The sequence below is a fragment of the Eleginops maclovinus genome, chromosome 3 (assembly GCF_036324505.1).
Source record: "Eleginops maclovinus isolate JMC-PN-2008 ecotype Puerto Natales chromosome 3, JC_Emac_rtc_rv5, whole genome shotgun sequence".
NCBI classification, from domain to species: Eukaryota; Metazoa; Chordata; class Actinopteri; order Perciformes; family Eleginopidae; genus Eleginops; species Eleginops maclovinus.
In genome coordinates this window covers 15,099,680-15,124,277 of record NC_086351.1, presented here as the reverse complement: position 1 = coordinate 15,124,277, position 24,598 = coordinate 15,099,680, and the positions used below count along the sequence as shown (strand labels likewise).

Here is a 24,598-nt window from a genome sequence, read left to right as displayed (position 1 = left end):
TTTGGATACACTCCAAAATGTTATATGTTCTTCCTTAGAGTATGCTTCAACCTTACACAAGTTTGATTACATTTTGGTCGGTAGTTTTCATTTCTGGTGACAAACAGACAAACCAAACTTAAAACATGAACTACTTGATAGAGGAGATAACATAAAAGATCAACTGAAATCAATCAAATATAGATTTCCCTTCTCTCATATCTTATATTCATTTTTGGGGAAATAAATTCACATCTTGAAAGAGTTTCCATACATATGCATCTGGTGTAATCCTCTTCCTCTTAATCCTCTTTGAACAATTCAGGATGTTCATGTCATCACATGGGATCCAGAAGCTTCCAAACCCTGAGCCCCACTGACGGTGGGTGGTGACCCTTTGACCTCACTCCCTGAACCCTGGAAGGTCACAGTGGAAATCCCTGTTATCCCCTGTGAGATTGCTACTGCTTCCTAAAATAGCTCCTCATTGGAAACTTTAGCTGAGCTTGAAACAACGTGGGACTGACACTGTGGTCGGTACATCTGGCTGGAGCTATGTTATGGTTTCTCCTCGAGTTGGTAATGTTGGTTATGTCTGGGATTTTAAGTTTATGCTTGTGTTGCATTCTCTTTAAATACAGTATTCAAAGTGTAAAGAGCAGGCTCAACAATGGATAGCTAAAAGGATAGATCATTGTTTAACTTTCTGTTTTTATTGGGGAATGGTCGTATTTGTCTGTCATCCATAAAACTGTTAACACTAAAAACAACAAAGATTTTACCCCATTCTGTGTTCAAGCAATAACTAAGAAATACAGATAAACAGATCAGACCACCTCATTTCAATAACATCTTGAGTTTAATAGCCCTAAATTCCTTTCCTTTCTTCCCATTCCAGTACTGCTCAGATTTTCCCTCTATCTGGCTGAACCGTGTGAGTACAACATCATGTCAGTGAGGGAATGGTTTAGCATGGATGTTGTCAGTCCAACTACTATAATCATTTTATAATCCATTCTCCTTATTGACAGGGACAAAACCTATCGTTCCAGTACATGGTGGACCTACTCTATTAAAGTCTGCTGATAGTCTGTTTTTTGTAGATTTAGAGATTTAACAACACATCTTTGTAGCAGCCATTCTGGCAGAATCCCAATTTTCCCTCATGTGACCAATTTATAAATACATATACAGTTAGTAGATTCATTAACAAGGAGATAATTAAAGCCCCATTAGACTTTTATTATTCCAACATTTATTATGTTGACCACTCCTATGGATAATTTTGGCATGCTAATAACTTCACAGTGTACCACGCTTACCTTCCCTCGGATTTGACCCTGAAATACATTATTTTAAAGCAATACAATACATAAATGTTCACCACTGATGTCTGATTTCATTTCATGCAAAAACACACGTAAGACTTATTTAGATGCTGACATGCAATCACCTAACACTACGTCGGCTGATGCTATGTATAATTTTAGAATGTGGGAATACAGTAAAGTTTCTATGGCTAATTGATCAAAAATGTCACACAATATGTGCCCACCTTAGGAAGCTTTTTATGCAAAATAATTACCGAATATAAAACTAGACAAGAGTCGTCAGTCATTAGCCCTGTGAGGCTGCACCTAGCTTTACTTTGAGCTCTATGTTGCGGGTGGAGCCCTTTGTCCTCTGAAATAATCAGGCTTTTTGTTAGCATGTCAGATTTCCATTGTTTTATGTCTGCAAATGTGGCTTTTTTAAGATTCCCTAACTGGTTAGTATTGGGTAAGAGAATGGAATTGGTTGGAGAGTTGGGTCTCGCCACCTGTTCAGCCATCCGCCATTACCGGAATTTTCTTTATTTATTTAGTTGGTAGGGACAGTGCTCATTGATTAACAGACAAATTGCTGTAAATAAGCCAGAGTTAGCTGCTATGCTAATTTCCATCTGTTGTCCCTAGCCAGATCTTAAAAGGCACCCTAAGATATAAAAATACATAAAATGATAACAAATAAAACAATAATTAAAAAGATATAAACACACCCTCAAACAGACACAGACAATGCACGCCTCTCACTACACCCTCCACATAAAAATGACAGTATACAGTAGGTTACAGTATGAATAAAGAAAGGATGGAAAGAGAAGAATAACATTACATGGCTTTAAGCATTTGGTATGTGGTTACAGATATGATGTTCCCTAATCCAAAATTTGAGTTTGCTTTTGAAAGTTGTAAGGCTGTTACACTCCCTTAATTCATCGTCCCCTCTGGCGGTTGATCTGGTTACTCTATTGACACTATCTTTCTGTTTTATGAATTGGTGCAGTAGGGGTGGAGCAAGCCCATGAAGTATCTTAAAGATAAGACAAGCACCAGAGAATTGTATAAAGTTTTCAAAGTTAAACAAAGTATGCTTTTTCACTATAAGACAATGGTGATAACTATTTAACTTACGGTCCAGTGTTTTTAGTGCTTGCTTATAGAGAGATTCAATTGGTTGCAAAGTTGTTTTATTAGCTTGCGACCAGCTAGTTAAGCAGTAAGAAAAGTGAGAGAAGAGCATTGCAGCCTTCATTGGCAGGTATGGTCTTAGGTGCCTAAAATTTGCAAGGTTAAATTTGACAGTATTGGCCACCTTTTTTGTATGCTTTTGAAATGAGAGTTGTGAGTCTAGGATGATTCCTAAATATTTGAAGTCAGGCACCACTCTGGCCTTCTCTTGTTTAACTAGGACAGCAGGGGTATGAGACACAGTAGATTGTTTTGAAAAATACATACAAACAGTTTTGCTTATGTTCAGGCGTAAGCATGAATTGGTTAGCCAGTTGGATACATGGCCCATGGCTTCAGTCAGTTGGTGTGCAGCTTGTTGTTTATTTTTAGCATGCACATAGAGGACAGTGTCATCTGCATACATTTGTATGTGCACTGATGGACAGACTGTGGGCAGGTCATTGATGTATAGACTGAACAAAAGAGGGCCCAGTATAGATCCTTAAGGGACACCTATTTTACAGCTTAGGTATGTAGACCGAGTGTTATTTATGCATGTACTTTGCTTTCTGTCAGTTAAATATGATTTCATCCACTTGATGGTATCCCCAGAGAAATTAAAGTAAGAACGTTTTGACAAAAGAACTTCATGATTGACAGTGTCAAAGGCCTTCTTTAAGTCTAAAAATAATGCACCCACAATGCCCCCTTTATCTAGTTTCATTTTTATATTCTCAATGAGAAAGCAGTTGGCTGTTTCTGTGGAGTGGTTACTTCGAAAGCCAAACTGCATTGGGTGCAGTGGTGTTTGGCCTTTGTTAAGATGAGGTAGGATACTAATGGGTCTGTAGTTCTCCACCAGTGTTTGATCTCCAGCCTTGAAGATGGGGGTTACCACAGCTGTCTTCCAGGAACTGGGGAAATGCCTTGTGTTATTGATAAGTTAATTAAGTGGGTGATATGCTGAATTAATGGCTGTATATGAATTTTAAAAAATGTTGAATCAAGGCCATAAGCATCTTTAGCTTTTGAATTTCTTAAGGAGTTTATGGTGTTCTCCACCTCTAGTGCACTGTTTTCTGCAATTCTAAAAATTGGTTTATCATTATCAATAGGAATGCTCACTATGTTACTAATGTTACAATTCTGTGCCAATTACTCAACGGATTGGATAAAAAAAATGTTTAAATTGCTAGCTATACTGTCATCTTCTATGGTTATGATTCCATTCAATTTGAGTTCAAGTGCCTTTACGCAATGTTGAGTGTCTTTTCCAATTAATTTATTGAGATTCTTCCTGATAATTTCCCATTTCCCTTTGCATCATCAAGTACTTTCATATAGAAACCAGCTTTGGCTTTCTTTATGTTTCTTACTACTCTATTTCGGAAAGATGTATAGTTATACCAGTCACTTTTAAGACCCGACTCACGAGCAGTCTTTAGTGAGGAATCTCGGTCTTTCATTTGATCCAGAGAACCTCATTTAGCCAAGGTAGAGTATATTTTTGTCTTGGTCTGTGTGGCATTCGTCTACTATAGGAGGATATTATATTACTAACAGTGATTAAGAAAAGGTTGGAGCTATTTTCTATGTCCTCAATGGACAAAAGATCAGTCCAGTTGATATCTTTTAGAGCAGATTTAAACATGTCCATATCCTTGAGCTCAATATTATAATATTTTAAGCATGCAAGCATGTGCATAATGACTGTGCCAGGATATTGAGATATTAAGAAAATACAGAGAAACTAATTAGCACTTAAAGTGTAGTAGTCCAGATAAAATAGCAGTTCTGTCTATATTGACATGTTTCATCTTAATTAAATGGGGTGAGTATGTATAAAGAATAAGTAGATTGTTCCCTCTAGTGGTGAACGTGAATAAAGTCACCATCTTTACTACAGGGATAATACATGTGAAGTCAGGCTCCATTCAACACTTTAGACAGCACTGATACTGAAAAGCTATAAATGATTTATATTTATTTAACTTTTTTTTCTTATTTTTGATTTCAAGTAACAATACCAGTATGTGTTATGTGTACACATATTAAAAACTGACACTTTAACACCAAATGACAAAACAAGCATTACAAATATTTTATTAAAACTTCATTGTCATTTACAAAATCACTGAATACAAACCTTTTTTTACCTTTGAATATGTGAAAGATGAGTTTGTGACTGGAGGGAGATGCTGGTTGTAACCCTTCATAACATTCTAGCAGAAACATTTTATCTTTATCCAATGTCATGATTTGGTAACATACAAAAAATCAAAACAGCTGCAAAGAAAAAGAAAATACAAAGGAAATTCTTGTTATGTGGATTTTGTGACCATTCGTTAATCCTCTCAACCTGCTGTTGCAGCCTCTGTACCCAGTTCTCACTTGATGTATGACTGCAGAATAGATAAATCCTCTCATGGAAATTGCAGTTGGAAAAAGTGAGAGGTTCCAACATCATAGGGTCTGCTGGACAGAAGGTCACCAATCCTTGGTCATAGTCTACATACACAATAACTTTCCTATGTATTGTCATCCAGAAGACGTGGACTGGTACTCCCTGTAGAGTATTATAGTTGGTCGGATATCCCGCCCTTATGACCCAGTTTCCATCCTTTGGGTTAGGTATGAATACCTTTATCCCTTGCATCGACTCTCCCTCCACCGCTGGATCCACGCTGGAGCTCCATTCAGCCTGAACCTCATGGTAGCATCTCCATTCTGGAAGGACCCTGTTCAGAAAAACTCTGCCAAAACTGTTTACTTGGTGGTCTTGAATCCACCACATCTGAGGATCTTGCACGTTATGTATCACTGCAGTGTTTGTCATAGCCTTAGCTTTGCCTTTACTCTGGTTGTTCTTGTTGTTCTGAGCTCTCTTTCCACGCTTGTGCTTCTTTTCCTGCACTTCCACCTTCTTCTTCCTCCGTATCTGAGCCCTCTTGTCTACATATGCTTCCTCTAAACGGACTGTATCGTGAGCGCTGTGTTCTGTACAGAGGACACAGATACATGTCTGGTCATTCCTGCAGAAGCGCTCAAGCATCCTGTTGTGTATTTTGCATATTTGGTCCTCCAAGTTATGCACAGGATTAGTCAGTTTGTGCCTCTTTAAAGCTGCAACTCTAAAATGAGGCTCTAGGTGTGTCTCGCAAAAAGATGTCAAGCACACCAAACAGGTTTTAGAGGCTTTGGACTGATTGTCATCAGGGCAGCAGTCACATGGCACCTCTCCTGGCTTCACAGGGCAATCACGGTCAGCTTTTGCTTGAAGTTCCTTGAAATGTTCCACGACCTCCCTGAATCCAGTGTTGACACGAAGTTTGAGACCTTTGGTGTACTTCTCGTTGCACAGTGGACACTTACACAGCTCTTTGCCCTCCCAATGCCTGGTGAGACAGGCCTTGCAGAAGTTGTGTCCACATGGAATAGTGATAGGCTCTGCAAAAACATCCAGACAGATGGAGCACTGGAACTGATCCTCAGTAAGGAATTTGCAGGCCGTGGCCATATCTAATGGAGAGGAGACAAATTCAAGTTAAGAAACACCCTTAGTTTTGACACCTAAGTTGAACTGCTGTGAACCATTTAAGGAGCAACAGGTGCAAAGTTCCCTATTGATAGCAAAGAATACTCAGAAAAGGATTAAGTACATGAAAAGAGCAGTTATACTTCACCTTTTTGCAAGATCTGCTCTGCTGTCTGTCTTTGGACTAGCTGAACTGTGTTTACCAGTTGTTAAGTTTCATTTCTCTATAAATGATGCAATGGTGCTCCTCCTCCTCTGACTCTATTACTCCACCTATCTGCTCTTCATACATGACATTAACCCCTTAATGGCATGACATGAGATGTGATTTCTTTTTTTTGCTTTACTTTTGCTTATTAAGCTCTTAAGAAACACTTTATAACTACCTCATCGTCCCACGTCAGTCTCTTGTGGGTCACAGGGTGACCACAGTGATTACACTTAACCAACACAATAACAACTCAAATCCCAATGATCACTGATGGTTAACTCAAACACTTAAAATTGTTTTTTTTTACTGTGGATCAAGTCAGCTGGTGAGAAATAGTTTGGAAAAATTCAACTTTTCAAGGGTTAACTTGAAAAGAGTTATAATTCCTGGCCACTGAATTCACATGATTCATTACACAGATATTCTCTCTTCAGTGAAACTGTTGTTCAATTTCTGAAGAAAAGTAACTAACTCTGAATCTCACTTCATAAATCAATAACTTAATCTGATTACTTTTGTGACTATGTTGCATTAACCGAAAAAGGATATATTCTAAGATTATACTTACTTTAACAGGAATGTGTCATGTTTGTGTTATAGTTACAATGGTAAAATTGTATAATGTGAAACCCCTATAGGTTGTAAACTAATAGAGAAGTATACAAAATAACAAAAGATGATCATCATCTCTCCTGCCCTTAACTAGCAGCTTTTCTGTTTAAAGAGCATTTCCTGTGCCCTGATGTTTTCTTCAAGGCCTGTCTTTACTTAATGTGCATACTGTCTCTAACGTCAGGAAAGCAGTGACCGAAACCTCACTATACTCATAGTTTTTTTTCAGAAAAAGGACGTTTTACGATGCCAGCAGCAGCAGCAGCATGACCCGGTCGCTGCCAAGCCTGCAGAGTCCTGAAGTCCTACTGTGAGATTCAAATCTATACATGTAAAACAGGAAGTGTTGTGAGTCATTCCTCTTTGCCTGATGATATAACTATTGTAATGTCTCATGTTCATTCCACCAAAACATTGTGTGTTGTCATTTGTGAATTGCTTTATTTACAGTAGCTTTAACAATAAAAAAAGCTATGGCTTGTTTTCACTGATATAATTAATCTTCAGTGTAATAGCTTTGTGTATTTTAGTAATGTTGTTCAGCCAGTAAAGAATGTGGAATTCATAATGAAACTGCCTTCCATGCAAGTAGCTCTTTGATTCAAGGCTCACTATGAAAAAATAAGAGGTGGTTGAGTACATATTCTCAAGTATAGTGTACTTGAGTACAATTTCAATGTATATATAAATATAAAAGAGGGTGAGAGGAGAGAGTAAGGAATTAATGGGGTGAAAACTGCAAACAAGTTAACATCACCTTAAACAATGCAGAAATAATACTGATGTCTCCTGTATAGGTTGCAGTGCTATTGAGCAAATCACTCTACCATTTGAATTGTTCCAGCAAGCCAATTAATAGACCGACAGTACAAACCCCCATGTGTGATTCTGAATTTGTGTGTAAGCATGACTCTCTGCAGCTGCTCCCTGTTGTATTGAAATAATCAAGAGTGTAGTCTAGCACTGCCTGAGGAATAAAAAAAGGTTCATTAACAATCCTTTAAATACCATCACCTTTAATGAGATTTGCATTCTTTGTTTGTTTGTTTGTTTGCTTTGAAGGTCATTACCACAACAAAGAACGTACATGTTATCCTACAGCTAATTTCCATATAAAAGTAAAAATCAATTGTAGTTCCTACACCTCATTAAGCCAGAGTATTCTTATGTTTCAGACTCTTTCTCAAAATAAATCCTCTGTTGGTGCAGCTCAGTAGCAAAGATACATTGTAGTATAAAGGGTGGGCAATAAAGAAGCGTATTTACATGTTTGCATTTTAAATATGTACAAATTAATAAAATATTTGAATAATTGCACACATGCATCCTTAAGAATAGAAACTATGAGTCCTTTTACTTTAGAGAACATATCAAGAAGCTTTGCTGTACATCATTTATTTTTTAACACAGCCTATTAACTCCAAATAAATGTGTTTACCTAAGCATCTTGATAAATAAAATAAAAACTGTTTATGAGAAACTATAATGCTTTATAATATCTTGTAAAGTGTGTCAAATCTCAAGACATATGTGGGCTATGGTTGCATAGTAAAATAGAATTATCTTTTACTGTATGCACCAGGAGAAGATATTGGTCTTTGCATGACAAATAAAACAATACTCACAGCAAAATGACTCAAATAATAAAAGTGACACAAATGACTGATCCTCATTAACGCAGAAATATGTGCAAAAATAAATACAACTAAATTAAAATCTCAGAGCCTTTATATATTTTAATGTGGTTGTCATTATTGTGATTGCACTTGTTACAAATGATCCTGTGTATCTTCCTTTAAATGTGACTGTTGTCCCAGGACAGTTTCACCCTCACAGGCATTTCAAGTGCCACCAGTAGGTGTCGTAGGTACATTGATAATAGGTCAATGTGACACGGTTTGTTACTAAAAGCATCCAACTATCATGCCCCCCCATAGCAGCATCATCTGTAACTTTTGTCTCCATCTCCTATAAACCTGTCAGTCACTCACAGATCTTGATCCAGGGTCATCGTCACATAGCGTCAACAGGCATTGTAGTGATAACCCTGGTTGGACTCTCACGGTAGGAGTTACCTAATTTGTACTCTCACAATCCTACAAGATTGACAGTGCATGCGGGTGTCCTTCGTGTGGCATTAACAATAATAATTTAAAATGTGGAGTTGGAAAGCAAATTATCAGGGGGCGGTCTCTCCTTGACAGATCTTCCAAACAAAACGCTATTTTTCAATTTTTTCTTTGAAACATCATAACAGGCACAGGCGCATATTCCTTTACGCACGTAACCGGTCTCACGTCTGCAACGTGAACGCGCTCAGCAAAGTGGGTCTCACTGGGAATTGTAAGACTGGATAGGCTACTCAGTTTATATTCATATTTTAGATTTGTTGATTTATTTAAAGATTTTTAAAAAATATATATAAGCTTTCATAATGGAAATGTCATACTGTTACTTGTTCAGCTACATCACTCACCGGCTCAGGTTTTATTCACGAAATAGACGTTCATTTCTATTTAAAAGTCGGTATACATACCCTATGTATAACTCTCAAGTATGTACTTGTTGTTAACCTTATAAGCGTACAAATGTGAAATTAATGCTTTTTGTGAATTTGTAGTATTCGTGTTCAACAACTGTCAAGTCTCAAATGTTGTAGGGAAATTACTAACACATTTTGTGCATGCAGGGTCTGGAGACGGGATCGGCTGACTGCGGGGGGAGCAAACTCCACCCAGCTGATAGGATCTTTAGCAGGCGGAGCGGCAGGCAGCTTGCTCCGAAAGGGCTCGGGCTGGTTGGTCGGAACTCCTAACAAGTCCCGCAGAAAACTTCAGAGGGGCAAAGTCCACGCTGGGTGTGAGGGAGACAGAGTCGAAGTTAATGTGTGAGAGCGTGCTTGGGACCAAATCACATGTCATTTTAAAGAAATGCTCCAAAGATGGCGGTGGTAATAGCGACGGGAGTTTCAGGTGCCTCCGGAGTGCAAAAAAGTGGATTTGTTGAGGTTTTGGTACGGGAGCAGTGGCACAAAGTTTTGGTCAATTTGAACGAGGAAGCGCTTACGTTAAGCTGCGAGGAGGGCTGCGTTAACGACAACGGGGACGACAATGTTAATTCCAACGGTGTTACCAACGGATCATACCTGGACAACAATAACACCAACTCCAACAACGGCCCCCAAACTGTGCGCACTGCATTCACGGACCTCCCGGAGCGGGTGCCCGAGGCGATCGCTAACAGAAAGCGGTGCGTCAAGCTGACAAAGCAGGAGATAGGGGGACTTGGGATCAGCATCAAGGGCGGGAAGGAAAATAAAATGCCCATTCTCATCAGTAAGATATTCAAGGGGCTTGCAGCGGATCAGACCCAGGCTCTGTACGTGGGGGACGCCATCCTGTCCGTGAACGGCATGAATCTGCGGGACTCGACCCACGACGAGGCTGTGCAGGCGCTGAAACGGGCCGGGAAAGAGGTGACACTGGAAGGTAGGCAAGCTGAGACTATGAGTTGATGGCAGAAATAATGTAAAACACATACTTTATGTGAATCAGAGACAGTGCATTGGAATACAAACTTTTTTATACCTCATTCCCCAATTCATGTCATGCATTGCATTGGACTCCCACAAGATAAGGTCTTATTTTAGGAAGAACGATATGTGAGTGTGTGTACTGATGTTAGTGAATGATTGTACAGCACACACACACAGATAATTTCAGCTTTTTCAGAGGTTATAATGGAGAACCAATATAGTGTCATTCAAAGATCCCTAAGGGAGCTCCTAAACATGCATTGGAACCTAGTCTTGCAGATAGGGGTCCTGTGAGATTTGTACATCCCTCATGTCTTACTATTTCCTCTACTGGTGTTGGACTGGTTCATGCATGTTTTCCAGCAGACCAGTCAGTGGTCCTCATGACAATTCTACCTTCCAGTTGATTGCAATCACTCAGTATCCCAGATGGAAATCACAAGAGGAACAGAATGGAAAGCAGCAGGGCTCTAAATGTTGAAGCATGGGAATTAAAACCTCTGCTGTAGTATGTTATTTATTTTCTATTAAAGAAATGAGGTGCTGGTTGGTAGCAAGAGTAAAGATAGCAGGTGGTTATGAGACCAGCCTTCATTATCCATATTTCATCTAATCAACATTTGTTTGTATTTTTCATTAACAATACCTCACTTTGTAGGCGGCAAACAATCTCCCACGATGGGAAATTAACGTTAAACTTTTATGTATGTATTTGATCATCAGCAGAACAGTGGGAACTACTTTATTAATTCTATACGACATTCCCACACACACACAAATACACTTGCTTTCAACTCAGTGACACAAACTTTGCAGCCAAGTTAGTTTTGTGAAGTTTTTAGCCAAAGTAAAGATAAAATGGGGATAATTGCAGGCACTGTCCACCCTGAGGCATGAACACAATGTTACCCTCTACACACACACACACACACACACACACACACACACACACACACACACACACACACACACACACACACACATATATATACATTGGTATGCAAAAGTTTGGGCACCCCTTAGGAAAACCACTGCATCAGTTTGTCACTTGCTGAGCTTTTGAAGCAGCAACTTCATTTTAACATATGTTATACCTTATGGTAACAGAAACATCTCAGTAGTGAAATAACTTTTATTGGTCAAACAGAAACATGTTTATGTGCATTCAAACAAAAATAGGCATGTGCATAAATTTGGGCACCCCTAAGAAATAATTCCATTAATATTTAGTATTGCCTCCTTTTGCTGCAATAACGGCCTGTAGACGCCTCCTGTAGCCACAGACAAGTCCCTTAAGCCTGGCAGGTGGTATTTTGGCCCATTCTTCCACACAAAACGTCTCCAGTTCAGTCAGGTTTCTTGGCCTCCGTGCATGGACAGCCTTCTTCAAATAAATCCATACATTTTCAATGATGTTAAGGTCTGGGGACTGGGATGGCCATTCCAGAACATTGTACCTGTGCTTCTGCATGAATTCCTTGGTGGATTTTGATCGGTGCTTAGGATCATTGTCCTGCTGAAAAATCCAACCCCGGCGTAGCTTCAACTTTGTGACTGACTCTAGAACATTCTTGTCAAGAATCTCCTGGTACTGTAAGGAATTCATGTGGCCCTCAACTTTAACAAGTTTTCCAGTACCTGTGCTAGCCACACAGCCCCATAACATGATAGATCCTCCACCAAATTTTACAGTGGGCAACAAGTTCTTTTCATTGAATGCAGTGTGTTTTTTTCGCCATGCATACCTGTTCATGTTATGACCAAATAACTCAATCTTGGTCTCATCTGACCACAGTATTTTGTTCCAAAATGCTTCTGGCTTGTCCAGATGTGCTTTTGCATACCTCATGCGACTCTTCTTGTGATTAACACTCAGGAAAGGCTTTTTGCACATCACCCTTCCAATGAGCTCTTCCTGGTGCAAAGTACGCTGGATTGTGGAACGGTGAACAACTACACCATCAGCAGCCAGATGTTGTTGTAGTTCTCTGGAGGTGGTCTGTGGCTTCTCTGTGACCATTTTCACCATCCTTCGCCTGTGCCTTTCCCCTATTTTTGTCGGCCTACCACATCTTTCCTTCACACGGACTGTTCCTGTGGCCTTCCATTTCACAACTACGTTTCTGACTGTGGAGACAGACAGTTTAAACCTGTCAGATAATTTTTTGTACCCTTCTCCTAATTTATAATGTTGGATTATCTTAGCTTTCAGGTCAGTGGAGAGTTGTTTTGAGGTCCCCATCTTGCCACTCCCTAAGAAAGAACCTAGGCCAGGCACAGCCAGCTATTACCTATGTTAAATAGCCTTTTTCATGATTGGTTCCACCTGTCTTTGTAATTGAAGGTCTAATGAGCTAATCAAAGCAATTTTGTGCAGCAACCTGTCAGCTATAAATCCGTACAGGTGTTGAAATGAATGCTATTTATAAGGGTGCCCAAACTTTTGCACATCCCATTTTTTGCATTTTATTTTATTATAATAAAACTATGTAATGCTACCCTAAGAATTTTGGTCTGGAAAACACTAAAACGTCTACATCTTTGTAGGAAAACAAATGTTGTTGCTGTGATCTTCTATTATAAAGGAAAAGCAAATTGTCATGAAATCTCAGAGGGGTGCCCAAACTTTTGCATACCACTGTATATATATATATATATATATATATATATATATACACACACACACACACACACACACACACACACACACACACACACAGTACATACACTCAAGTATTCCAGCACAAAAATATAAAAGCATTCACACACTGGATAATGTTACACACAAGTGCCCAGCTCTAAGATTTGTATTCCTGTTCCTGTGTGCACTTTTGGACCCAAGATGGTAAGAACAAAGTGTCTCTTACACTCGCACACACACACATGCACACTATCACACTGACACACACAAGGATGGTGATGATTCTTCCCAGGGGGACATAAGGGGCTACACTGCAGAGGAAAAAGCAGATCCCAGCTGAAAACTTACTGAGATAAGACAGGAGGAGAGAGGGAAAGAAGCAGGCAAGAAGGAAGGAAGAGAGAGAGGGAGATGTGGAGGGGAGTAGGGGGTGAAATGTGAATTTAATGGGCAAAGTGCTGTGAGGGAAAGAGATAGAAAGAGACTGAACAGAAGGGGAGCTAACGATGGAGGCTAACAGTCTGATATTAAGATGACAGCCAGGGTTAACTTAAGGGTAACAAGGAGAAAACAGTTCACTACAACTGCAATTTAACACAGAGAATTTGCATTTGGCAAAGCAGTGAAGCATAGAGGAAGAATACAAATGACTTCAAAGTGTTTTCAAGTGGGATCTTAAGGGGGATAAAATGTGTTTAACTTGTAAGCCAACATGTTAACTCTAATTCCAAATTAAAAAACAACTACAAGTGGGAGATATATTCGATTCTATGCCTGAGTATAAAGCAGCTTTTAAGAGATTCTGAGAGAAGACTGTTGGATAGAAATGGTAGAAAAGGTATGAGAAGGAAACATCTAATTCAACTGTGAGATAGTAAGAGAGCTTGTGTGTGTGTGTTTGTGATTTTAATCATAGATTTGGCAAGCCATACTGGAAACTTGTTTTAAAAAATGAATCACAAATTCAGCTAGAATAGGCAGCAATTTCTCACTCCTTCAGGCTATGTTAGGCCAATAGATTGACCCAGTGGCCAAAAACTGAGGACCACAGTTCAGGCCCCAATGTCAGAGAGCATCCGCTTTGTTAAAGTGTCTCCTGAGACGCTGGCTCTCTGCAGGCTCTGTTCTGTTTCTCAGCATGCAGCCTGATAAGTCGAAAGTGAAATACCCTTTAGGGATCAATCAGTGTTCTTCTGCAGCTTTTCCAAAAAGCGCCAAGGAACTGCAGTCAGTGCTATTATGGAGGTCCAGTGGAAGATTGGTTGTTCACAAATATGCTATCAATTATTCATCATAGGTAAACAATAAATAATACACTCACAGGTTTGTACTTGCAATTTCAGAGTCACACTGGAGATTGCTAGGTAAACTAACAAGGTTTACCTGGAGCACTGCCTAATCCGGGCACCATTACTTGGTCAGTTTATATTGAAGGAGCAATCATGAATGTTATCAATAACACCTGTGCTTTTTGCTACTATGAAAACTCAAAATGAATGGGAAAAAGGCCTATGATACATGCTATTGGTAGGAGGTTGTATTACAAATAGACCACACAATCTGGTCCTAGAGCATAACAGCACCAGGCTGCACACCGTGCTGAAAAACAAAGTGCTTGCTGAACTGTAAAACAGTGTCTGAACCCCCTCTTCACACTTGTTTCCATTTTTAGAAATGTAAAGAGTTGCAGCCAATGTTTAAAGCATATTTTTGTTACAGACAATATGCCCAGCTTTTTTCCTTGTTGGCTACTTTCACAGCAGAAGTTTCGACCTGTCGATAATCGAAAACTGTCTTAAGTGAGACGTTCTCGTGGAGGAGAGCAAAAATGCAAAATTTGAACTTCTCTCTTAAAAGGACATGTAAAAAAGACCCAATGTTCTTAGTCAACATGTCCTGCCGTCACTTTATTTCTCTCCCAAAATGAATGCCCAATAGACAGCCTATGAGATGCCCTTGATGAAAACATCAGGAGCCCTTGCCCCTTTACCTGCCGGTGGTAATAACTTAATGAGTCCCCGGTGCAGAAATGAAGGAACGTAACTGGTGTCTGTAGTGGCTGTAAGACGCAGTCGCAAATAGATTCTCTTAATGTTCACAGCTGTCCCTGGTCTGTTCTTTAGCATTTCTCAATCCCCAATTTGCTCTTCCATGATTACTCTCCTCAACTTCTCGCCTTGCATTGTTTTTCATTATTGTTTTTGTTTGCAATGCTGATTGAAAATTCAGTCGAACCATGGGGGTGTTAAGTTTATCTTTTCCCTCAGAACAAAGAACAATTTTATGGGATAAAAAGAGATGAGAACACTTCCTTTGGAGAATTGCGTAACTCAATTCACTTTTGTATAATTAAAACTGGATGGTCTCGTATGTAAAGCTCTTTACACATTTTGATTACAGTCTGTTTAAGACCCAGAATGAGATGTAGATGATGTCTACCCCACACAAGGAGGGTCAGATTATGCATTTAGTATCATTCATTGAGTTGCGTGTAAGCTGAACAAAGCCTTAATGCCCATGGTTGACTTGCTGTAAATAGGTTAGAACTAACCTCAGAGTAGAACAGGTCAACTATAGCCAGAGGGATTGAAAATACTCAGCATATTATTTTTATTCAAGCTGTGAAAAAAGTATTCTGCAGTTTTCTTTAACAGTAGCCAAGGCTATCTTATGCAAACGCTAAAGCTGATAGAATTGACACTTACCATAAGCTATGCCCTGCTTTGTTCTTGTTGGCCCTGGCAATATGTCCACTCTTGCAATTTACAGCTTTACTGATGGTGGGTTTACCATTAAAATGTAACAATGTGTACATATTATTCAGACGCAAACAACAGTTTAATAAATTCCATATACCTTTTCTGTTGGGTTTTGGCTTTGGAAAGGCTAAGTAAAAAGACACAGTCCCCCAAACCTTTAACATTTCATAGTTTGCTCATATTTCCTATACCCCTCTCACATCTATGGTGGAGAAAACTAAATGATAGTTACACTAAGAGTACCCAATGTTGGGGGGAATTATTCAGCCTACTGTCAACTAGTGTCAACTACAGGACCCCATATATAAATAATTGAGATGGCTTTTTGTCAGAATGGATGAATATGATGGGGTATAGTGGGAGAAAACAATCCAGGCTGAAACTGGCAGTAGCTACACAAGTTAAATCTATTTCATTCAGCATAAGATTGCATTATTTGTAAGCATGAAGTCCAAAAAGACATTATTTGAAAGCAGAAGAAATGAAGAAAAAAAACCAATTAAGAACATCTACTACAATTTGGCTGACAGGAAATTAGTCAGTGTCCTGTAAACTCCCCTGTTGGGGTGATATCTAGATGGGTGTCTGAATGAGTGTGTATGTGCTGTTGTCAGCAGTGTGTGATGCAAACTGTGTGGTTAGGAGCTTGTGACGGTTTATGTGTAGTCTAGACTAATGCTACACTCAATACGTGTGTGTGTGTGTGTGTGTGTGTGTGTGTGTGTGTGTGTGTGTGTGTGTGTGTGTGTGTGTGTGTGTGTGTGTGTGTGTGTGTGTGTGTGTGTGTGTGTGTGTGTGTGTGTGTGTGTGTGTGTGTGTGTGTGTGTGTGTGTGTGTGTGTGTGTGTGTGTGTGTGTGTGTGTGGGGACAGATTAGGAAAGAGAGATTTGATGTGTCTACCAGCTGTCTTAAGTATTGTATGTCATTAGAGAATCTACCATCTCCATTGCTACTTTGGGATCTGACTCGAGCGGATGATGCTGATAATAATAACAACAGTGGCATTGCAGTAGTGATTGTTGTGGTGAAGGTAATACATTAAATGATTAATTCCGCTGCAAATGTTTGTACAGCCAAAACAAAAGATGAGTCAAGGGAGTTAAAACTCATCTGTTTTTTCCTGTCGGATGAAGACAAAAACGTCTTTCCCCTCCAGGTGTTAGCATTGTGTGACTTTTATGCTTAAAAAAAGATTTAAAAGGGTGATTAAAAGTGACCCATAAGAAGAATTCTGTTATGCAGTTTCACTGACTGTTTTAAAATAGATGAACATGTTCTGTAAAGCATCTGTTCTCACTTTTCTGTGTGTATGTATCCATTTATGGAAATAATGAAACGTGAAACGCACCACTCACTGGTTAAAAGATTGATGATAATAAAGTTTCCTCTCTTACATCACAGCGCAAATTACAATGAAAACAGTGGCAGGTTAACCACTTGAAATTCTTTTTGACTTTTAAACAATGTATCTCTGAGTGGGAAAACAGCTACACAGATGTAGCTGTGAACAAAACCCTACAAACATTTGTAGTTATGCTATACTTTTATAAAAGCATCTACTAAAAAGTATAATGTAACACAAGGTAATGCTTTACCGTACAAATAATACACTTAATAAATAATGCACAAAGCCTCTGCACTATTTGAGAAAATGGGATTTGAGTTGTTTCTCCTAGTAGAGAGATTATTTGACCATTAATATCCATGTTATTGTCTTCTGTAATGGAGATTTCACATATAATGTATAGAGTAAACATCAACTGTATTTCCATCTTTCTGTGTGCAGAATTCAGTCCAAATATGTATTAGGTCACCTTTACCATATCCCTTCTAAAATATTACGTGTTAGCAATAATTGCTAACATCTCTTCTTCTGCTTGTTTAAAAGTTCAGTGCTGGCTGAGAGTTAGTAATTGTTTGATATGAAGTTCAGAGTTCATTGTCAGCGACCACGCACATTTAACATTTCTTGGTCAAATTCCTACTATAAAAAGGGCCTCCACCCAAGTTACTGTTCATTGTTCAGTTAAGGCGATATTTTAACTCTTTGATATGTTGGTCCAAATCTTACGAAAAGATATCTTGAGGGTGGATTTGTAAAGGTCTTTTGTGTTGCCACAGGATCCAGCTCCCTGCTCAGTGCCGACAGAGTAAAATCTCTCATTCTGCAATGAGAAGAGTCTTTTCCCTTTTTCTGCCTCTTTGCCCTGCTCTGTTCTTATTCCAGTTTTTACAACCTTGTACTTTCTCTTCCACAGGCTCAATAAGAGGAGGTTTCTTTTTTTTCTTTTATACACCTCCTCACCATAAAAAATCCCCTTTTATAAGCATATGGTTAAGCACCATTATGTAAAAAAAGACACAATGAGGAGTGCAGTTTCTGTGTGGATTTGTGCATGTTTGTGTTTCGGCGTGTGTTTGTGGGAGGGTGTTGTTGCTGCTGAAACACACATGTCGAGGAATGCGACTGAACAAGTGTATGTGTGTTGATTCTGAATGTGTGTTGACGACACATCTGAACACTTCTGAAGAAAAACTGCGTCATTTGGAAAATGTGTTAGTGAATAGAGTTGATCACAGTTTTAATAATAAATGTTTTTATTGATTTGTTTCAAAACAGCATAAATTGAAGTAGCCTTTTACTGGTTGGTTAAACAGCTGTTCTCTGGTCATACATACATTGAGACATCTAAATCACAACTACTGAAACAGCAAGCTACTGTTTCTACACTCAGTGGAGACTAAGAGTCATACTAAAAAAGATTGAGTTGCATCTGTATGGGCATGCTCTTACTTTTTCTTAAGTATGAGTCAGAAAAATGGAAACCTTAATCCGACAGATGGGTGATGGCAGCCCTTCATTTGGATCTTTTGGTTTGATTTATGTAACTGCTGTTTTCAAACGGTATGGAGCCTTTCCTCTCCAAGTTGTTATTGTGCTATTGAGGTTATTGTGCAGAGCTGGCCGTGTTGCCGCTGTAATGGAATAGAAACACCACCCATGGGAGCGCACACACATTCACACACTTCCACTGTGATGATCACACCTACTCCACCCCATTTATTTTCCCCTCCACTGGAAACTGTTACAGCTTTATTTCTGGGCACAGTGATGCTGCTGATCCATGAGTGTACATTTCAAAATGTCATCGTAAAGGTTAACTGAAGACAAATCAACCACTGAACATGTTTGTGTAATAGCTGCATTTGATTGATTGAGTGTTTTCAAGTTAGTCAGGTTATAAAGCGGACTGTAAATCACAGAGACTAACCTGTTTGGCCATTGATTAACTGCTCATCTCATTCCTCATTAGCAATAGAAGTAATGATCATTTTCATTATTAATTGATTCCTTAAGCATTTAAAATATGAAAAAGGGTTTATTGTCAAGGGTGATAGGTGATGTCTTCAGCTGCCAGTTTACATATTTAATCCCAAACATCCCAACAGCCACTGTTTGTATTGTTTCATTCACTTTTATACAACACATCTAATATTTTAAGAAGCACATTGTTGTTCACTGACCTTGTTGTTTCTTTCTGTTGGCTGCTATCTTACAATTAAATAGTGATTTCATAAGGAGTCTAAAAATATGCTTACTTGCTGAACTTTTTTGTTTGTCAGATCATTTCCAAAGTCCATCAGAAGTGCTGGATTATCACTGGCACAGACAGACATTTTGGGGATTTAATGTATTTGCTGTTCCTTTGCAGTTTCATCATGCTCTGCAGCACAGATGAAGAGGCAGACAGTGTGCATGTCATCTTTGTACTTAGATAAATATATCTCAAATTTGAAAGCTTTGTTACCCTTCTTGCCTTTTTCTTTTGGGCATTTGCTTCTTTTCTATATTAAATCCTGAATGTGCTTTTGTGTTACTTGAGTAACATAGATGCATGGCTCCTAAGAAACATCGCCAGACAAGGTTTTTATCATCCAACTGCAGAAGAATTAATCTTTTCAGTCCATTGAATTCACTCGAATAGCACCTTGTTATCATGCATTTTAACAAATGGATTTTCCGCCCTTTAATCTGATTAGACTGTTAGGGTTATTCTATGCTGCAATTGGATCAAATCTTCTTTAAAGGTCCATCTAGGACACTCTCACATCACCACATCACTCCGCTGTGTTTTGTGTCAGCCTGTCATCTCTCGTCAGCAGGTTGGCATTCAGGCTTGTTACACAGTCTCACCGGGGTCTATAGTGCTTCTTCCAAGAATAGTTCACTTTCTGGATTACAAACGCCACCAGCCATATGCCAATTACACGCGGCTAGTACTGTAGGATATGCCAATTAAACATCCAGGGCATACCAAGGATCCAGAACATTTGGGACACAGAAAGCATACCGAGCGCCCACTTTATCTCTGTGTGTCTATTTCTGTCTTACACTGAAACATGTGTCCTGTCTTCTTCTCTTTTCTTCTACCCTGATATTCCTAAAAACACGAGGAATTTCAATTCAAGACCCCAGTCATCGAGTTTGACATTTAAAAGTAAATCTTTTCTGTTTTGCTGACAAAATAGACTTTCTGAGGTATTTGGCATCAGCTGTGATAGTTTTATCAGGACATTTAGGAGGATGTGGGGGTTAGTAGGCTCAGTATTTATGAGATGATAACTTTTTTTATTGCTGCCTGCTTGTAGCAGCAGAGACGAGGTGTGTATATTAAGAAATTAACTTAAGCTCAGTCTGCTTTGACTATACACATTTTGACATTTGCTGTTGTACAGTCATAGGAAGGTAATCATTTGATCAAGTGCTTGCTGTTCGTCCAACAAAAATGTATCATTATATTTGCATACTTTTAAATGACAGAATAACTACATGTTCAGAACTTTTTTTTTAAATGTAGCTTGTGGACTACCCTTTCATGCAATCCTAATACAGCTATAAAAGATCTCATAGTCTAAAATGAAATCATACCAACATTTTTCCAGGCATTTCCATGCTATGCTTACAAATCTTTAGTTCAAGCATAATTTATGCACTGAGCTATCGCTGAGAGAACTCTGCCCCATGACAGTCTTCAATACCTGCCAAATGCCTCTGAGGTACCATAATTAAACAGTTTCTCTTTCTGTTGTTTACATAAACATCCTCACATCCTCCCTTTTGACAGATACAAACTCTCTTCAAAAGAGTGAGCCTTTTAACAGCAGTTTGTATGTTGCCGCATTAAAAAATGGCTTTTACAGTCAAACATGCGGGATATTCTACTCTAGATTTAAATAAACAACCAAATTCAAATAGAGCAGTTGAGCATTTATATATATATATATATATACAGTGGGGCAAAAAAGTATTTAGTCAGCCACCAATTGTGCAAGTTCTCCCATTTAAAAAGATGAGAGAGGCCTGTAATTTTTATCATAGGTATACCTCAACAATGAGAGACAGAATGAGAAAAAGAAATCCAGAAAATCACATTGTAGGATTTTTAAAGAATTTATTTTCAAATGATTGTGGAAAATAAGTATTTGGTCAATAACAAAAGTTCATCTCAATACTTTGTTGTATACCCTTTGTTGGCAATGACAGAGGTCAAACGTTTTCTGTAAGTCTTCACAAGGTTTCCACACACTGTTGCTGGTATTTTGGCCCATTCCTCCATGCAGATCTCCTCTAAAGCAGTGATGTTTTGGGGCTGTCGCTGGGCAACACGGACTTTCAACTCCCTCCAAAGATTTTCTATGGGGTTGAGATCTGGAGACTGGCTAGGCCACTCCAGGACCTTGAAATGCTTCTTACGAAGCCACTCCTTCGTTGCCCTGGCGGTGTGTTTGGGATCATTGTCATGCTGAAAGACCCAGCCACGCTTCATCTTCAGTGCCCTTGCTGATGGAAGGAGGTTTTCACTCAAAATCTCACGATACATGGCCCCATTCATTCTTTCCTTTACACGGATCAATCGTCCTGGTCCCTTTGCAGAAAAACAGCCCCAAAGCATGATGTTTCCACCCCCATGCTTCACAGTAGGTATGTTGTTCTTTGGATGCAACTCTGCATTCTTTCTCCTCCAAACACGACGAGTTGAGTTTTTACCAAAAAGTTCTATTTTGGTTTCATCTGACCATATGACATTCTCCCAATCCTCTTCTGGATCATCCAAATGCCCTCTAACAAACTTCAGACGGGCCTGGACATGTACTGGCTTAAGCAGGGGGACACGTCTGGAACTGCAGGATTTAAGTCCCTGGCGGCGTAGTGTATTACTGATGGTAGCCTCTGTTACTTTGGTCCCAGCTCTCTGCAGGTCATTCACTAGGTCCCCCCGTGTGATTCTGGGATTTTTGCTCACCGTTCTTGTGATCATTTTGACCCCACGGGGTGAGATCTTGCGTGGAGCCCCAGATGGAGGGAGATTAGTAGTGGTCTTTGTATGTCTTCCATTTTCTAATAATTGCTCCCACAGTTGATTTCTTCACACCAAGCTGCTTACCTATTGCAGATTCAGTTTTCCCAGCCTGGAGCAGGTCTACAATTTTGTCTCTGGTCTCCTTTGACAGCTCTTTGGTCTTGGCCATAGTGGAGTTTGGAGTATGACTGTTTGAGGTTGTGGACAGGTGTCTTTTATACTGATAGCGAGTTCAAAAAGGTGCCATTAATACAGGTAACGAGTGGAGGACAGAGGAGCCTCTTAAAGAAGAAGTTACAGGTCTGTGAGAGCCAGAAATCTTGCTTGTTTGTAGGTGACCAAATACTTATTTTACCGAGGAATTTACCAATTAATTCATTAAAAACCAGACAATGTGATTTTCTGGATTTTTTTTCTCATTCTGTCTCTCATAGTTGAGGTATACCTATGATAAAAATTACAGGCCTCTCTCATCTTTTTAAATGGGAGAACTTGCACAATTGGTGGCTGACTAAATACTTTTTTGCCCCACTGTATATATATATAAAAAAAAAAGGTTTACAGCATCCTGTGAAATGAGTATGTAAGTAATCTGTGTCAATATTTTTGCCAATTTATGTGATGAAAATTAATACCCCACAGTACCCCAATTCAACCTTATTCACAATGTCTGACTGTATACTGGAAATGTCTTTCTTCCTTTTCTGCCCAGTGAAGTACATGCGCGAGGCCACACCGTATGTCAAAAAGGGCTCCCCTGTGTCAGAGATTGGCTGGGAAACCCCCCCTCCTGAGTCTCCTCGTCCGGGCAGCCATCCCCTCACTTCCTGCTCCCCCTTTGACCCCTCGAGCTCTCCTACCCAGCCCTCGCTGTCCCCGCTGGGCGACAGGAGGTGCATACCACTCAGGATGTGTTGTGTAACCCGAGCCATGACCACGCCAGACCCAGAGAACAGGTAGGTGATGCACACACAGACACACACACACACACACACACACACACACACACACACACACACACACACACACACACACACACACACACACACACACACACACACACATCAATTTACTCACATTACTCACATAGTTCCGTCGTGTGTTGGTGTAATCTTTTTTAAAGATTTACATCTTCAGAGGCACAAATGGGCTTGGGGTGCAAGATACAAGCACAATTCAAATTTGTTGCTAAGTAGGGGGACATACACAACTTGTTGCTGATTATTTTTAAAAAAGAAACAGAATATTGCTGGCCATGCTTTTTAAAAGACTAATAGAAAACATTTTTGCTTTATGTTATTATTATGAAGTTTGTTGATTGAACACAATAGCTTTAGAATAATGACACATCTGCGTTTAGATTCCCTTTAAGCATTGCTTGCTTTACAGTGAAATTATGTCTGCTAATTCTGGGTCTTCCTCTTCCAATAGAAACCCAAGACTATCACTGCCTGCTAGAGAGCTTTTGCTTAAAGGCAAAATAATAATATACTGTAGCTTACAGTTCAACAAAGTGGCAGAACAAGCATAGTAGTGTTACTGTTGTAACATTAACCTGGCTAAAGCCAAAATGATAAATCATACCAGGAGATATCCTTATCAATGTTTTATTTCATATAAAAATCAATAAACAGAAGATATGTTCTCACTGTCTCTGTGTGGACATTTCATTGGAAACAACCACGTTTTTAGTAAAAAGTGTAATCACCAAATATAAATTGCAGTTTAGTTCCATGTCATGTACACTTCAATTAATTAGGCTGCAGTGACAGAAGTCATGTGACATGTCATGTGTGTGTGTTGGGGCAAATCCAAGCTGATTGCCTCAACTATCTCTTTGCGTCAATAATGTCACTTGCTTTAAAGTTCAACTTTGAAACAACCAGAATATGATTCAGTGAATGAACCAAAGGTTAACCAATTCTCCTCTGCTCCTTGACTCAACAGTGTGATTGACAGACAATAGGAAAGTCTTCCCCTGTGTCTTCAGCGCTTTCCTTCTTCAGTTTTTAGACAGACCTTTGAAGTGGCACTCTGATTATTCTCGGTTAGCGGGGGGTGGTCTGTAAGGAGGTGTTGTCAAGTTAATTGGTTTGTAATATGACAATGGCCCAATCAAACAGCATGGGGGCAGAGAGAGATTTACTGTTTAAACAGTTTTGGTGTCACACTCTGTGAATGTGTGCTTTCTGTCCCTGATGTCTCTCTCTAAATGTTGTTTCCCTTCCAGTTTCTCTCAACATTGTCTCTGTTTTATAACTCTTTCTTACTTGTTTGTGTTTTTCTGCCCCTTTTGTCGTCTCCCTTTTTGTTCTTCCATGATCTATCTTCTGTGTTCCCAGCTTCTCTGCAATCAATTATCTCCTTCTACAGCATCTCCATCCTCTTGTCATTACTGTCTTGATTTGTTTCCTGTTTCTTTCTTTGCAGTTCTCAGTGTATTTGTATTGCTCTGTCATTCCATCAATGTGT

The 24,598-nt window shown here is 39.3% G+C and overlaps 2 protein-coding genes across 2 annotated transcripts in view; one reads left to right on the top strand and one right to left on the bottom strand.

Annotated features, from left to right (window-relative positions):
- Positions 1-4,548: 4,548 nt before the first annotated feature.
- LOC134861421 (E3 ubiquitin-protein ligase TRIM47-like) lies at positions 4,549-6,227 on the bottom strand. The gene is made up of 2 exons (XM_063878623.1): positions 6,155-6,227; positions 4,549-5,990 (listed from the first exon to the last, which is right to left on the bottom strand). The coding sequence occupies exon 2, from the start codon at positions 5,986-5,988 to the stop codon at positions 4,714-4,716; it is 1,275 nt and encodes a 424-aa protein (XP_063734693.1). The 5' UTR covers positions 5,989-5,990; positions 6,155-6,227; the 3' UTR covers positions 4,549-4,713.
- Positions 6,228-9,592: 3,365 nt separating this feature from the next.
- Positions 9,593-24,598, top strand: part of sntb1 (syntrophin, basic 1) — a 34,547-nt gene continuing 19,541 nt past the window's right edge. Inside the window, exons 1-2 of the mRNA XM_063879906.1 lie at positions 9,593-10,317; positions 22,839-23,082. Of these exons, the coding sequence (XP_063735976.1) occupies positions 9,771-10,317; positions 22,839-23,082 (791 nt within the window). The 5' untranslated portion in view covers positions 9,593-9,770. The remainder of the gene's footprint in view (positions 10,318-22,838; positions 23,083-24,598) is intronic.